The following is an 18,087-nucleotide window of genomic DNA, read 5'->3' on the forward strand; positions in this document are numbered from 1 at the left end:
TAGCTCCTGCAGACAGTAACTGCTGAGAGTTAATTTGCATCTTACATCTTAATTTAAGCCTATTAAGGATTTAATTAGAAGCAAATCAGGTACACCGCAGATAACTTCCGATGAATGTTTTCACTGCGTTTTAGATTTTTTTGCATTCATTGGCACTGAGCAATTAACCAAAATGTTGATTATTTTTTGTTTAAAACAACTAATTGACCCAATCAGTTCTATTATGTGTGTTTTTTCAGTGAGTTGAATGTGCACTTTGCACAGTTTCTCTAAAGATAAATCAGATCACTACTGCGAACTGTGTGATGTTGTAGGGAGTTGTAGCTTCCAACAGACCAATAATTCTACATCATTTACCACATTGTCTGCGCTAAACTAACTACAATGACCATAATCCATTGCACGCCTACTTGTCTGGTCTGTGTGTTTCTTTTACGCCTGCCACATTAGGTTAGTGTGGGGAAGAAAAGGAAAGAGAGAGAGAGAAGAGAGAAGAATGCGTGATGGAAAGGGATAGAGAGCAGTTAATTCGCGAGGTCTCTACCTGAAAATACCCAATCGAAGTGATTGATAGTAGGTATTCAGCAGTCATAAAAGTAAGCCTTATTTACTTTGAAATGATGTTTGTCATACAGTATAGGCAGCAGCTCTATAGAGATGAGTTGATGACTTGAGAATAAAATAATCAAGTAATCAAATGTAATATACACAACCGCTGAAATATTTGATTAAAGTAATGTGAATAAATACATTATGGGTAATAACCGATTAGCAGTAATGGGCAGACACTAACAATGGGACTGGTATTAAATTGTTTTATTCTGTGTTGTTACAGCATTCAACCCACATTATGTGTAAATAAATAAAATAATGAAATAATCAAAACCCCCCAAAAATAAAAGATTCAAAACAAAAACAACCTCAAAAGCACTAAATTGCTCAAATGTTGTATAGATTCTCGAGGTGCTGTCGTCAAATTTGAAATTTCTCTATGCTAATCTCACACACACTACCTTTTTATTATTTTCACAATTTAAGTAACTTACAATATGATGTGTATACAACTAAAATGAGAGAATATCATATATACAACACAGGATATTCTTCTGTGAATTGGGTCAAATAGAACAGATATGGATTTATATGGATGTATCCATTTGAGGCATATGGCGCTAGATACCTGATCCAGCACTGCCTTCAGAGCCATATGTCCAAAAAGTAGGTTTACAACCATACATTTCATTCAACAATTCTCAGGTAGTCCTCGTCTTTCCTGTGTTGGAGTAAACTGTGTTTTATAAGGTGATGTACAGGGTAAATGTGCTTATTGCATACTTACAAGAATGCAGTGCTCTTGGCAAGTGGAAATCCTCCACTGTACTTCGTCATATACAAACATCCTTCACACAGCAGGAACAGTGTTTTATTACATTATCTCTACTAATCCTTCCCCATTTTCATCTTCAAAGTACATTTAGATGAACAGCCCTTACTCTTCAGTCTTTTCCCCATTTCAGTCATTAAACCATTGTATCTGGAACCTGGACAAAGCACAGTGCTGTGGCCAAATTTCCTTGATCCTTGAGATTTAGCCTGCTTAAAATAAACTCCCAATATTCTAGTTATTGTCTGCCTTAATGAGGAACAAAAATATAACAAGAAAGCCTTTTTCTGCTACGATGATCACATGGACACCTGAATCACCCAGCCCAATGGCATATCAAATTGTGTAATTTGCCTGGAAACTAGTACAGGTCTCAGAGGGAACGCAAGGTGAATGAGCAGTTGCAAGCTGCAGTTGTAGGCTGCAGTCTCGTTGTGACTGAGGAGGTACGGTGCAACAATGCACAGGCAGTCAGGCACTCGCCTTGAGACCAATCATAACAGTCTGTTTTCCACACAGGAGAGATCATTTCGCTGGAGGGCATAGGAGTCTCTGTTCTTATCACATAGATAGCAGGGGGGGCGCACTGACTCCCTCTCAGACTATTACCTATCCACACCTGCTGTCACCTCACCTCACTGTCGTGAAATGTAATGAGATCTCTATAGCTTAGCTGGTAGAGCATGGTGCTTGCAATGCCAAGATTGTGGGTTGAATCCTGCTGGGTCCACCCACTCGAAAAATGTATGCACGCATGACTAAGTCTCTTTGGATAAAAAAACATTTGCTAAACGGCATTTATCATTCCAAAATCACACAACACACCCCATATTACTCTTATACTAAATATGAGGACAACTCAATATGAGCAAAACTAAGCCATCAAGACCTTTGACAAAGTCAACACTTTTTGGTACAAAACACAATAATTAGCAACGGTTATAATCTTCTATAGAAAAATAGGACAGAAAATGTATCACTTCTATATTTGGTGGTGCCCTTACCTTTCATCTTTTGTCTTTCAAATCAAACTGCTACTCTGGACATCCTTTTCTTTTTACATGAACTAGAATAAACAACATCTGCCTAGATGATAAGATGTTTCCAGAACAAATCACTTTCAGCTTGCCAATCCCCACAAGCTACTGTCACTCACGTACTGGCACTGCAACACTTAAAGCCTTTGTTTGTTGTCCAATGTATCTTGTTTAAAAGCAAAATTGGGCTAACGGTTTGAGGCACAGCTAGAGCTACAGTATTTAGTCCAGTCATAGGGTTGCATGTGTCTGCAACATATGAAACAAAACACTGAAATGCTTTCCTATACTCCATCCCATATTCCTTGGTGCCAGGAAGGAATTGTAACTAAGTCACCCTTACGTTCAATGAATGATGAGCAAATCTAATACTGTAACTGAAATTCGCATGAATGTCTTTCGCCTCAAACAAAATGTCCCATAAATTAATGGGCTGTAGCGGAGGACATTCTCTTCATTAAACCTTCAAAATCACATTTTCACTGAGGTATAGACCTACTACATCTGCACAAAAAAAAATCCTTGCATCTCATTTCAATAGCCCTCTCTCCCGGTTCCCATCCACACATCATTAAACATATTATTATAACATGACTGTCAGTCCGTGTCTCTCTTCGCACCATTCTTGCTCTGCCAGGTAATCAATTTGTCGTCACTCTCTGTAACCCCAGTAAAGTCATCAAGCGAAATGAGTTACAGCTGCAAAGAGCCTTCAAGAATACAGAGGGGGTAAAAAAGCGAGTGAGAAAAATGACAACAACGCACAGGAATATTCAGCTGCCTGCTAGCACATCCCAGGTCTTGAAGATGAAATATTAATACACAATTTGTTTATCTGCAGGCCAACATCTCTCCGGTGCCGAGCTGTTAATTTTCTATCGGCACAGACAACGGATCAGTCAGTCATGAACTCTTCACAACCATTACCGGGAGACATTTTGATTAAGTATTCCTAATGTAGTGGATAGGAAAGAATGGAAACACTCTGCCTGCCAACTTTTGATTGACCATTAAGCCACTGATGAATGTGCCTGTCAAAGAGGAGACAATTACCTCAACAATGAAGAAACTCTTCAGGAAGGCTTATTTCTCTATAGGGCTGACACATTTACCAGATTACAGACGAGGCAGCTGAGAGCGTGTAAAGGGATCTTAGGCATCTTTTCAAAAGTTCCCAGGATAATAGTGGGTTGGGGACACATTGTTTTTAAGAAAAGGGATTTTTGTGGGACAAAAATACTTAGTGTGTGAATAATAATAAAAAAAAATTAAAAAGCATTTAGACCCCTTGGACTTTTAACATTTTGTTGTTACAGCCTTATTATATAATGGATTAAATAAAAACTATTCCTCATCAATATACACACAATACAAAGTGAAAACAGGTTTTTAGAAATTTTGGCCAATTTATAAATAATAAAAAACAGATACCTTATTTACATAAGATTTCTGACCCTTTACTATGAGACTTGAAATGAAGCTCAGGTGCATCCTGTACCCATTGATCATCCTTGAGATGTTTCTACAATGATTGGACTCCACCTGTGGTAAATTCAGTTGATTGGAGAAAAAAAAACAAAGCCATAAGGGCGAAGGAATCGTCCGTGGAGCTCCGAGACAGGGTTGTGTAGAGGCACAGATCTGGGGAAAGGTACCAACCCATTTCAGCAGCATTGAAGGTCCCCAAGAACACAGTAGCCTCCATCATTCTTAAATTGAAGAAGATTGGAACCACCAAGACTCTTCCTGGAGCTGGCCGCCTGGCCAAACTGAGCAATCTGGGAAGAAGGCCTTGGTCAGAGAGGTGACAAAGAACCCGACAGGCGACACTCTGACAGGGCTCTAGAGTTCCTCTGTGGAGATGGGAGAACATTCCAGAAGGATAACCATCTCTGCAGCACTCCAACAATCAGGCCTTTATGGTACAGTTGCCAGATGAAAGCCACTCCTCTGCAAAAGGCAAATGACAACCCACTTGGAGTTAGCCAAAAGGCACCTAAATGACTCTCCGACTATGAGAAACAAGATTCTCTGGTCTGATGAAACCAAGATAGAACTCTTTGGTCTGAATGCCAATGGGTCACCTCAGGAGGAAACCTGGCACCATCACTACGGTGAAGCATGGTGGTGGCAGCATGTTTTTCAGTGGCAGGGACAGGGAGACTAGTTAGGATCGAGGCAAAGATTAACGGAGCAAAGTACAGAGAGATCCTTGATGAAAACCTGCTCCAGAGCTCTCAGGACCGCAGACTGGAGCGAAGGTTCACCTTCCAAACAGGACAACAACCCTAATCACACAGCCAAGACAAAGTTAAATCTAGAATTGGCTTCCTATTTCGCAACAAAGCATCCTTCACTCATGCTGCCAAACATACCCTTGTAAAACTGACCATCTTACCAATCCTCGACTTTGGCGATGTCATTTACAAAATAGCCTCCAATACCCTACTCAACAAATTGGATGCAGTCTATCACAGTGCAATCCGTTTTGTCACCAAAGCCCCATATACTACCCACCATTGCGACCTGTACGCTCTCGTTGGCTGGCCCTCGCGTCATGCTCGTCGCCAAACCCACTGGCTCCATGTCATCTACAAGACCCTGCTGGGTAAAGTCCCCCCTTATCTCAGCTCGCTGGTCACCATAGCGTCTCCCACCTGTAGCACACGCTCCAGCAGGTATCTCTCTCTAGTCACCCCCAAGACCAATTCTTTCTTTGGCCGCCTCTCCTTCCAGTTCTCTGCTGCCAATGACTGGAACGAACTACAAAAATCTCTGAAACTGGAAACACTGATCTCCCTCACTAGCTTTAAGCACCAACTGTCAGAGCAGCTCACAGATCACTGCACCTGTACATAGCCCACCTATAATTTAGCCCAAACAACTACCTCTTTCCCTACTGTATTTAACTTATTTATTTTGCTCCTTTGCACCCCATTAGTTTTATTTCTACTTTGCACATTCTTCCACTGCAAATCTACCATTCCAGTGTTTTACTTGCTATATTGTATTTACTTTGCCACCATGGCCTTTTTTGCCTTTACCTCCCTTATCTCACCTCATTTGCTCACATCGTATATAGACTTGTTTATACTGTATTATTGACTGTATGTTTGTTTTACTCCATGTATAACTCTGTCGTTGTATGTGTCGAACTGCTTTGCTTTATCTTGGCCAGGTCGCAATTGTATATGAGAACTTGTTCTCAACTTGCCTACCTGGTTAAATAAAGGTGAAATAAATCAATTAAAAAAAATTAAAAATGCAGGAGTGGCTTCGGGAAAAGTCTCTGAATGTCCTTGAGTAGCCCAGTCAGAGCTCGGACTTGAACCCAATCGAACATCTCTGGAGAGACATGAAAATAGCTGTCAAGCAAAGCTCCCATTCCACCCTGATAGAGCTTGAGAGGATCTGCAGAGAAGAATGGGAGAAATTCCCCAAATACAGGTGTGCCAGGCTTGTAGCATCATACCCAAGAAGACTCAGTTTAAATGTATTTGACTAAGGTGTATGTACACTTCTGACTTCAACTGTGTGTGTGTGATATACATTGCTCCAAAAAATAAAGGGAACACTTAAACAACACAATGTAACTCCAAGTCAATCACACTTCTGTGAAATCAAACTGTCCACTTAGGAAGCAACACTGATTGACAATACATTTCACAACAGTTGGAAATTATAGGCAATTAGCAAGACACCCCCAATAAAGGAGTGGTTCTGCAGGTGGGGACCACAGACCACTTCTCAGTTCCTATGCTTCCTGGCTGATGTTTTGGTCACTTTTGAATGCTGGCGGTGCTTTCACTCTAGTGGTAGCATGAGACGGAGTCTACAACCCACACAAGTGGCTCAGGTAGTGCAGCTCATCCAGGATGGCACATTAATGCGAGCTGTGGCAAGAAGGTTTGCTGTGTCTGTCAGCGTAGTGTCCAGAGCATGGAGGCCCTACCAGGAGACAGGCCAGTACATCAGGAGACGTGGAGGAGGCCGTAGGAGGGCAACAACCCAGCAACAGGACCGCTACCTCCACCTTTGTGCAAGGAGGAGCAGGAGGAGCACTGCCAGAGCCCTGCAAAATTACCTCCAGCAGGCCCCAAATGTGCATGTGTCTGCTCAAATGGTCAGAAACAGACTCCATGAGGGTGATATGAGGGCCCGACATCCACAGGTGGGGGTTGTGCTTACAGCCCAACACCGTGCAGGATGTTTTTCATTTGCCAGAGAACACCAAGATTGGCAAATTCGCCACTGGCGTCCTGTGCTCTTCACAGATGAAAGCAGGTTCACACTGAGCACATGTGACAGACATGACAGTCTGGAGACGCCGTGGAGAACGTTCTGCTGCCTGCAACATCCTCCAGCATGACCGGTTTGGCGGTGGGTCAGTCATGGTGTGGGGTGGCATTTCTTTGGGGGGCCGCACAGCCCTCCATGTGCTTGCCAGAGGTAGCCTGACTGCCATTAGGTACCGAGATGAGATCCTCAGACCCCTTGTGAGACCATATGCTGGTGCGGTTGGCCCTGGGTTCCTCCTATTGCAAGACAATGCTAGACTTCATGTGGCTGGAGTGTGTCAGCAGTTCCTGCAAGAGCAAGGCATTGATGCTATGGACTGGCCCGCCCGTTCCCCAGACCTGAATCCAATTGAGCACATCTGGGACATCATGACTTGCTCCATCCACCAACGCCAAGTTGCACCACAGACTGTCCAGGAGTTGGCAGATGCTTTAGTCCAGGTCTGGGAGGAGATCCCTCAGGAGACCATCCGCCACCTCATCAGGAGCATGCACAGGCGTTGTAGGTAGGTCATACATGCACGTGGAGGCCACACACACTCCTGAGCCTCATTATGACTTGTTTTAAGGACATTACATAAAAGTTTGATCAGCCTGTAGTGTGGTTTTCCACTTTATTTTGAGTGTGACTCCAAATCCAGACCTCCATGGGTTGATAAATTTGATTTCCATTGATAATTTGTGTGATTTTGTTGTCAGCACATTCAACTATGTAAAGAAAAAAGTATTTAATAAGAATATTTCATTCATTCAGATCTAGGATGTGTTATTTTAGTGTTCCCTTTATTTTTTGGAGCAGTGTATATACAGTGGGCCAAAAAAGTATTTAGTCAGCCACCAATTGTGCAAGTTCTCCCACTTAAAAAGATGAAAGAGGCCTGTAATTTTCATCAAAGGTACACTTCAACTATGACAGACAAAATGAGAAAAAAAAATCCAGAAAATCACATTGTAGGATTTAATGAATTTGGTTAGGGCATCTACTTTGTGCATGACAAGTAATTTCCCCAACAATTGTTTACAGACAGATTATTTCACTGTATCAAAATTCCAGTGAGTCGGAAGTTTACATACACTAAGTTGACTGTGCCTTTAAACAGCCTGGAAAAATCCAGAAAATGATGTCATGGCTTTAGAAGCTTCTGATAGGCTAATTGACATTAATTGGAGATGCACCTGTGGATGTATTTCAAGGCCTACCTTCAAACGCAATGCCTTGACAATATGGCAAAATCTTTTTTTTAAATCAGCCAAGACCTCAGAAAAAAAATGGTAGACCTCGACAAGTCTGGTTCATCCTTGGGAGCAATTTTCAAACGCCTGAAGTTACCACATTCATCTGTACAAACAGTACGCAAGTATAAACACCATGGGACCACGTAGCCGTCATACCGCTCAGGAAAGAGACGTGTCTCCTAGAGATGAACATACTTTGGTGGGAAAAGTGCAAATCAATCCCAGAACAGCAGCAAAGGACCTTGTGATGATGCTGGAGGAAACAGGTACAAAAGTATTTATATCCACAGTAAAACAAGTCCTATATCGACCACTCAGCAAGGAAGAAGCCACTGCTCCAAAACTGCCATAAAAAAAGCCAGTGTGCAGTTATGGTTTGTAACTGCACGTTGGAACAAGGATCGTACTTTTTGGAGAAATATCCTCTGGTCTGATCAAACAAAAATATAATTGTTTGGCCATAATGACCATTGTTATGCTTGGAGGAAAAAGGGGGAGGCTTGCAAGCCGAAAAACACCATCCCAACCGTGAAGCACGGGGGTGGCAGCATCATGTTGTGGGGGTGCTTTGCTAAAGGAGGGACTGGTTCACTTCACAAAATAGATGGCATCACGAGTGAGGAAAATTACCTGGATATATTGAAGAAACATCTCAAGACATCAGTCAGGAAGTTAAAGCTTGGTTGCAAATGGATCTTCCAAATGGACAATGACCCCAAGCATACTTCCAAAGTTGTGGTGGCAAAATGGCTTAAGGACAACAAAGTCAAGGTATTGGACTGGCCATCACAAAGCCCTGACCTCAATCCTATAGAAGATTTGTTGGCAGAACTGAAAAAGCATGTGCGAGCAAGGAGGTCCACAAACCTGACTCAGTTACACCAGCTCTGTCAGGAGGAATGGGCCAAAATTCACCCAACTTATTGTGGGAAGCTTGTAGAAGGCTACCCGAAATTGAAAGGCAATGCTACCAAATACTCATTGAGTGTATGTAAACTTCTGACCCACTGGGAATAGGATGAAAGAAATAAACGCTGAAAGAAATAATTCTCTATTATTCTGACATTTCACATTCTTAAAATAAAAGTGGTGATCCTAACTGACCTATGTTAATTGTGAAAAACTGAGTTTAAAATGTATTTGGCTAAGGTATACGTAAATGTCCGACTTCAACTATATATGTGTGTGTGTGTATACACTACCGGTCAGAAGATTGGGGTCACTTAGAAATGTCCTTGTTTTCTAAAGAAAACATAAAATAACATAAAATGGATCAGAAATACAGTGTTGACATTGATAATGTTGTAAATGACTATTATCCCTGGAAACAGCAGATTTTTTATGGAATATCTACATAGGTGTACAGAGGCCCATAATCAGCAACGATCACTCCTGTGTTCCAATGACATGTTGTGTTAGCTAATCCAAGTTTATAATTTTAAAAGGGTTAATTGATCATTAGAAAAACATTCTGCAATTATGTTAGCACAGGTGAAAACGGTCCTTCTGATTAAAGAAGCAATAAAATTGGCCTTCTTTAGACTAGTTGAGTATCTGGAGCATCATCATTTGTGGGTTCGATTACAGGCTCAAAATGACTAGAAACAAATACCTTTCTTCCGAAACTCTGCAGTCTATTCTTGTTGTGAGAAATGAAGGCTATTCCATGTGAGAAATTGCCAAGAAATTGAAGATCTCGCACAACACTGAGTACTACTCCCTTCACAGAACAGCACAAACGGTCTCTAACCAGAATAGAAAAGAGGAGCGGGAGGCCCCAGTGCACAACTGAGCAAGAGGACAAGTACATTAGAGTGTCCAGTTTGAGAAACAGACACCTCACAAGTCCTCAACTGGCAGCTTCATTAAATAGTAACCGCAAAACACCAGTCTCAACGTGAACAGGCGACTCCGGGATGTTGGCTTTCAAGGCAGAGTTCCTCTGTCCAGTGTCTGTGTTCTTTTGGCCATCTTAATTTGTACATTTTTATTGGTCAGCCTGAGGTATGTTTTTTCTTTGCAACTCTGCCAAGGCCAGCATCCTGGACTCGCCTCTTCACTGTTGACATTGAGACTGGTGTTTTGTGTATGTAGGTATGTACATTACAATGCATTCGGAAAGTATTCAGACCCCTTGACGTTTTGTACATTTTGTTACGTTAAAGCTTTATTCTAAAATGTATTAAATCGTCCCCCCCCCCCACAATTTACACACAATACACCATAATGACAAAGCAAAAACAGGTTTTTAGAAATTTTTGCAAATGTATAAAAAATACAAAAAAAAAAAAATTGTTTTTAATTGACATAAGTATTCAGACACTTTCCTCAGTACTTTGTTGACGCACATTTGGCAGCGATTACAGCCTTGAGTCGTCTTGGGTATGACAGTTCAAGCTTGCCACACCTGTATTTGGGGAGTTTCTCCCATTCTTCTATGCAGATCTTCTCAAGCTCTGTCAGGGTAGATTGGGAGTGTTGCTGGACAGCTATTTTCATGTCTCTCCAGAGATGTTTGATTGGATTCAAGTCCGAGGCCACTGTTCTGACACATTCAAGGACTTGTCCCGAAGCCACTCTTGCGTTGTCTTGGCTGTGTGCTTAGGGTCGTGGTTTGGTTGGAAGGTGAACCTTTGCCCCAGTCTGAGGTCCTGAGCAATCTTGGTTTCATCAGACCATAGGATCTTCTTTCTCATGGTCTGGGAGTCTTTAGGTGCCTTTTGGCAAACTCCAAGCGGACTGTCATGTGCCATTTATTGAGGAGTGGCTTCAGTCTGGCCACTCTACCATAAATGCCTGATTGGTGGAGTGCTGCAGTTCTCCCATCTCCACAGAGGAACTCTAGAGCTCCGTCAGAGTGACCATCAGGTTCTTGGTCGCCTCTCTGACCAAGGGCTTTCTCCCCTGATTGCTCAGTTTGGCCTGGCGGCCAACTCTAGGAACAGTCTTGGTGGTTCCAAACTTATTCCATTTAAGAATGATGGGAGGCCACTGTTTTCTTCGGGACCTTCAATGCTGCAGATATTTTTTGGTACCCTTCCCAAGATCTGTGCTTTGACAAAACCATCACGGAGCTCCAAGGACAATTCCTTTGACCTCATGGCTATGTTTTTGCTCTGACATGCACGGTCAACTGTGGGACCTTGTATAGACAGGTATGTGCCTTTCCAATTCATGTCCAATCGATTGAAATAACCACAGGTGGACTCCAATCAAGTTGTCAAAACACATCTCAAATATGATCAACGGAAACAGAATGCACCTGAGCTCAATTTTGAGTCTCACAACAAAGGGTCTGACTATTGATGTAATAAATTCTATTTTTATTATTAATAAATAAGCAAAAGTTTAAAAAAAAAATGTTTTCGCTTTGTCATTATGGGGTAGTGTGTAGAGTGCTTCTTTATTATTTTTACTATCCATTTTAGAATAAGGCTGTAACGTAACAAAATGTGATAAAAGTCAAGGGGTCTGAATACTTTCCGAAGGCACTGTGTGTGTGTGTATATAAGGATGAGTGTGTGTGTTTGGAGGTGCTTTTCTGTCGGTCTGTGTGTGTGCGTCCATACACTTGAGTGGGTGTCTATTAGATAAGGGTTTCACGATCTTAAGCGACTATATTGATCTGCCATTACTGGCAGAGAACAACCACCATCTGGTGCCTACATCTGCAATCATAAAAAGGAGTGATAACTTCGAAACCCACTGAACTGCAGGGTCGGTATAATTTGTGGAACGTTCCAACAGGAATCTGTTCCACAAACTTCATAAAGTGCAAGGTTGCCAACAAACAACGCATACAAAGTAGCATGATCAATTCACCTAGCTAACTAGCTGCCGAATAGGCATCAACTCACCAACGTAGCGTATTCTTAATCTTTGTCCATAGGCTACTAGAGACATTTTTCTAAAATAACGTGGTGAGTGAAAACTATGAAATAGCTCACTCCCTACCCGGTATCTTATTCGGCCGCTATCCAACTTTGTATGCGTTGTTTGTTGGCAACCTTGTTATTTCTTTAGTTTTTGGAACAGATTCCTGTTGGAACGTTGCACAAATTATACCCACCCCATCCTGCCACCTCCACTGACAATACCTTTTATCAATCAATTCATATCCATCATCTCAAATATTTTCAGTCCCTATTTTAATAAAGCCACTGGTCTGCACTACAGTGCGTTATTACAATGGTGGAAACACTGTCAAAGAACAAGGTTAATCATACAGGTGATGTATATGGCCTGAATTACTGAGCATTAACACCAATTATTTAGCAGAGTGAGGTAACAAAGGATGAAAGAAGGAGTAGGACAGCCTGATGGTTTTGGTAATGATCGATCTGGCTTAAGTAACCCGATTAGTAAACACTGAAATTAGTTGGTCACCATAACAAACCAAGTATTGGCACACTGATGACCTTTAGCACTACAGTACTATTTGTCATGACATGAAGAAAGGCCACACTGAGAAATACACACACAAAAAACTAAGGGCAACACAAACTCTAGCCTTATTTGAAAGATGTGCATGTATTTTTCCTGATGACCCATAACACCTACATTTAGGCAACAGAGCTTTGTTCATATTTTACACCTTGCACTGTAGATGATGTAGGCCTACTGTATGTATTCAGTTTACTGAGTGACAGTCAGGTATAACTATTTACATAACATTTGCATTACACTGTTAGTGGTTGTCAATGATTGTCTCAGGTGTTCTCCATCTTGTTTAAACACATTATAACACAGTAGACACACACACGCCAAAAGGTACTCTGTTCTCCATTTGTCCGTGATATCAAATAATAAGAGTTATTTGTAAGTTAAACTGTTTCAGACAGCCTACTCGAAGCACACATCTGAAATGTACTTTTACGCACGTCTTAATCGTTTATGGTAATACACACAACTTGTGCTTTCTAGTAAAACTATTTTCGAATGACTTGGACTAAATTACAAACCCTAAAGTAGACTAATTCAATGAAATTACCCCCACATATGTTCGCATAATAGCCTATGCATCTCTCTCTTATTCAAAAACAGAAAACTTTAACTTATTATAAAAAAATACTCGAGTATATTTGAATAAATTGCACCTTTGTCATCTCGTATTACCGTCACTTTGATATTCGCTTTGGGTCAGTAAAGAGGCTATATCAGTTTGATAATAACATCTAATATTGTTCAATACCAATATACGTGTGAATGTCCTCTTACCCGTAGCCCTTTTCGGCGCCTGCTGTTTCCTCCTTGGCATTTTTTAACTCGTAGCTCACTCTGTCCAGGTGAAATCAGTATGCAGTCTAATAAGCTAGTCCATGCAGAGCGAGCGACTCTATTTTGCTCTCAGAGTAGGCTACTTCTTTCCCCTTACTATAAAATCCAGAGTCAGAAAACGTTGCCTGGGCAATGCAGGTGTCAAAGCAATTCTTCTTCTTTCACGGTTCCTAGATCATATAGGGCGGATTGTCTTCTCCTTTTCTTTCCGTTTCGGTCCACCAAAGCCATAGGACGACGTCCGTCAGATAGATGCCAGTCAGGTTCTGAGAGCACCTTGTATTAAATAGCATATATGGAAGGAAGAGCGTAAAACGTTTGGGTAATGGTACAGTAGGCTATATCACGCAAGGAGCAGGCAGGGTGAGGCGATGCCAGCAAACATCGATACATAGTACAAACTGAACATTAAAAACTCCTCCCTCCTCGACTGGACTTGCTGAAGGCAGTCAGACATTTGGTCGTCACTAGCCACAAAGTCATAATTATGTCTAAACCCCGCCCATTTCTAAAATGTAAAATATTGTTTTATATTAAACCTAACCTTAACCGTAACAACACTGCTAACCTTAAAGTAAGACCAAAAAGCGACTTTATTTTGTGCCAATTTTCGTTTTATGGCTATGGAAGCTAGTGGAAACCATACATTTGTTATGCTCAATAACTTATTAAAGGGACAGGGGCCAGAGAAAATACCAGGATATGGCCCGGTAGAAACTTTTTTTTAAAGAAGGTACTATACGTCATCGATTTAAATTACCTTTTGTTTTCACAATGTTTTGCTGAGGTTTTGAAAGGAAGAAAGAAATAGGCATTTCAAAACTGAAATTAATTCCAAACATAGTAAATGCTATATTATGAGGTTATAGAGTTGTATAAGAAGTATAAAACACCTGTTTATGTCTTTGTAATCTGTGAATCAGTCTTGCGTAGCATCATGTTCATCAACTTCACATTTACCCCCACAAAAACACGTTTTGTGCTGTAATATTGTGCTCTAATATTTTTGAAATATCTTGTACAGTGATAATTATGTCTAATCGCCGCCCATTTCTACAATTTCTGTTTGAGAATTGCAATGCTGCAGGAGAAATTGACCAACTGCTTCACCAGAAATGTCCTTACTAGATTATTGAGGTAAGTAGGGGTTTAGACAAATTGTGTTCCTATTACATAGACATAATCATGACATAATCAGAAACTAGGTTTAGGTAATATGATGGATGACTTCTGTGGTCCTCATAGTGCAACATGATCTCACAAACCCTTTCTGAGAAACTGGTTTGCCCTGACCAGTCCGTCCCTACATTACAAATGGCTTCATAATAATATTCCATCATGCCATTGATGTGGATATCAGTCATCTTACCCACAATGCCAGCGACCTCCCCTGAACTCGGCCTGAACCGGTGTGATCAATCACGGCTTAGATGCAACCCCAGCCATACCTGTCTGACAGCTTTTAACACCCACCCCGGTCCCGGCTGTGTGTTTCAAAAGAAGCATGTGTGTGTGTACACCGCCACCCAGCTCCCCTCAGTTCAGGGGTGTGTGTTCTTATTTGTGTGTGTGCGTGCGTGCGTCTGTGTAAATCATGCATTGATGTCTATGGGAGGGTGTGTGTGTGTGTGTGTGTGTGTGTGTGTGTGTGTGTGTGTGTGTGTGTGTGTGTGTGTGTGTGTGTGTGTGTGTGTGTGTGTGTGTGTGTGTGTGTGCATGCGTGTGTGTGTGTGCGTGTGTGCATGCATTGATGTCTATGGGATATCTATGGGATACAAACGCCTTTGTCGGGTCATGGACTCTACAAGGTGTCGAAAGTGTTCCACAGGGATGTTGGCCCATGTTGACTCCACCACCCAAAGGACATCCAGCCAACTTGACACACACAAGGAACTGTTGAGCGTGAAAAACTCAGCAGTTTTGCAGTTCTTGACACACTCAAACCGGTACGCCTGGCACCTACTACCATACCCCATTCAAAGGTAATTAAATATTGTCTTGCCCATTCACTCTCTGAATGGCACACATACACAATCCATGTCTCAATTGTTTCACGGCTTAAAAATCCATATTTAACCTGTCTCCTTCCCTTAATCTACACTGATTGAAGTGAATTTAACAAGGGACATCAATTAGGGATCATAGCTTTTACCTGGATTCACCTAGTCAATCTATGTCATGGAAAGAGCATGTGTTCCTAATGTTTGGTACAATCAGTGTATATACAGTATATTGTATATTGCTACTAGTCTATGCTATAGTACAATTTCACATCTTTTTGTCAAGCATTTCAGTGTTACACGGCTGCATCTCTCTTACTTGGCTGCTTATGGATTTTCCACCACATAGCTGATGATCCACAACCATAACATATTTTAACAAACCAGTTTTAGTGGGATTATGTTCCTAACTGTGGACACTTGTGGCTTCAAGCTTCCAAAATGTTCAGGGTTGCAGCAATTAGATGCATTGTGTTGCCTGCATGCTGAGAAGGCCGTAAACAAAGACACACTGATCTGTGCATACTTAGTTAGAATTTTGTCTGTCTGAGGATATCAAAACCCCAACATTATAAAATCATATAACATATTCCAATTGCAAATGATGTTGCTCACATGTACTCATTCAATGATGAAACATGTAATCCATGTTCACTTAACACAAGAAAGGCACAAACATGCACTTTGACATCAATCAGTCACATTTTTTTTGTCAAAAAATCTCTCAAATGTCTCTGTAAAAAAAAAAAGTTTAATGTTGGAAAGGCAGCATCCTATGACAGTGCCAATTTGAAAGTCACTGAGCTCTTCAGTAAGGCCATTCTACTGCCAATGTTTGTTTATGGAGATTGCATGGCTATGGGCTCGATTTAATACACCTGTCAGCAACGGCCATGGCTGAAATAGCCTAATCCACCAATTTGAAGGGGATTCCACATACTTTTGTATATATAGTGTATGTGAAACAAAATAAAAACCTTTTGACCACGACCTCATGTTGAACAAGGATTTTCTTATTTAAGGAAATCAGTGTTCTGGAATTCACGAAGAGCAGTTAGTTTCACCTCCTCGTGACTGTTTCCAATGTTGCAACAACCCAACAACCCAGTACTCATTTGCATATTTGGTTCAACTATTTAGTTACGCAGGTTGGCTACAAAACCGAGCAGCATAGCCAGTCTAATTAAAATATACTAGCCATTGTCGTGTCTTTGGCTATGCCGGATCAAGTGATATTACATGCTATTCTATAAAATCCTTTCTCTGTAATTAATATTACCTGATTGAGCTAATCATGTAAATGTAATTAACTAGAAAGTCGGGGCACCACGAAATAATATTTATAGAGCAGTTATCCTCAGAATAAACTCTTAAAGACCTGGTAATATTTTACATCAATAGCAGTCAATATTAATCGTTACCTTATTTCAGTCCCCTATGAAAGTTGTAAATTCTTGGTTATCTTCACAAACCCTGGCTAACAAGTTGAATCCGCAATGCAAAATTGGGTTTAATTATTTATTTACTAAATACCTAACTAATCACACAGAATTACATATACACAGAATGAACCATACATTGATTACAAATTATTTCATAAAGGAAAACGTCCGTAGCGGACGGAACAGATATGACAGTTGGTTAGACACAGAGAAAAGGGGGTTGGGTTTGAGTGAAAGAGCGGGAAGACTGAAGAACAAAGAGAGAAGTGGTATCTCTATCGGGCCGTAGGCAGCTACTCTATCGTAAATACAGGATCTTATGCATTCTAAATTATAGCCCATTTGGAAAATGCAATGAATATTTACTCTGAGCTGCGCTTCAATAGGTTGGTGGTAGATGGAAGGCCGAGTTGCCCAGGAGTTATTCCATCCTTTGAAGAGCGTCTCTGGTGGTAAACTGTACTCGTTTTAGTAACGTCGTTGTGTGGTAGACGGTATACCCTGTCTGTCCTTTCCCAGTCCACGCTTGGTGGCTGGAGTGAATCAGAGTTCAAAGTTCATACTCCGTTGCCATGCTTATATGCTCATGCTATATTCTGGCTGGTATTGTCGAAATTCATCATATTCGACGTATCGATCGTCCTCTTCACGTGGGAATTCAATGCTAATTTCGTTAGGTAGCTGAGATTGGTTTTGCTCTGTAGATGTCACCTGTCCTTCTAACGTCAAGGCCGTCGCCTTAATGTCCCCGGAACATGAAGTTATATTGTCTTCAAGGCTTTATATAGGAAGGGAGAGGAGGGTGTGTTTCATAGTTTATAACCAATGTCTCTTCACGTGGGCGGGCCACTGAGTCAGGCCTAATTCACTCATGAAAACCCAATTCTTACATTTTAGAAGCTAAAATCACATTTCATCCCCTCACAAATAATTTCATATTCAAACATTTAAATTGCACAACAATTCCATGTGGATCTGATAACTATAATGTGTTGGCTTTCCACTGGACAGTTTATGACATCTTATCATTGATGAGAATGTCTCAGATGACAACCGAACTGACATCATATTCATTAAGTACCAACGCACATGTTCAACTGGTTGGATGACCAAAATATGGTTCATTTCCCCCCACCTTCTGATGTTCCCAGAATCTCTATGTTAATCAAGGGATTTTCAATAGTCACATCAGTAGGGTAGAAAGAGGGAAAAAAAGGGGGAGAGGTATTTATGACTGTCATAAACCTACCCCTAGGCCAGCATCATGACACCATGATGAAAGAAGGAAGGCCTAGGGAATCCAAACCTGTTTTTGATTCAAAGCTGAAATTTCATGTGAGACGGACAGCCAGTGATCCATCTTGAGAGTCATAGGTTACAAAGTAGAACAACAACATATGCATACTGTTAGCA

The 18,087-nt window shown here is 41.1% G+C and overlaps 1 protein-coding gene across 1 annotated transcript in view; it reads right to left on the reverse strand.

The window, feature by feature from the left end:
• Positions 1–13,691, reverse strand: part of LOC109908253 (teashirt homolog 2) — an 85,941-nt gene extending 72,250 nt beyond the window's left edge. Inside the window, exon 1 of the mRNA XM_020506843.2 lies at positions 13,173–13,691. Within this exon, the coding sequence (XP_020362432.1) occupies positions 13,173–13,212 (40 nt within the window). The 5' untranslated portion in view covers positions 13,213–13,691. The remainder of the gene's footprint in view (positions 1–13,172) is intronic.
• Between the last annotated feature and the right edge of the window lie 4,396 nt (positions 13,692–18,087).

Source organism: Oncorhynchus kisutch, linkage group LG17 (assembly GCF_002021735.2).
Source record: "Oncorhynchus kisutch isolate 150728-3 linkage group LG17, Okis_V2, whole genome shotgun sequence".
Taxonomy (NCBI): Eukaryota; Metazoa; Chordata; class Actinopteri; order Salmoniformes; family Salmonidae; genus Oncorhynchus; species Oncorhynchus kisutch.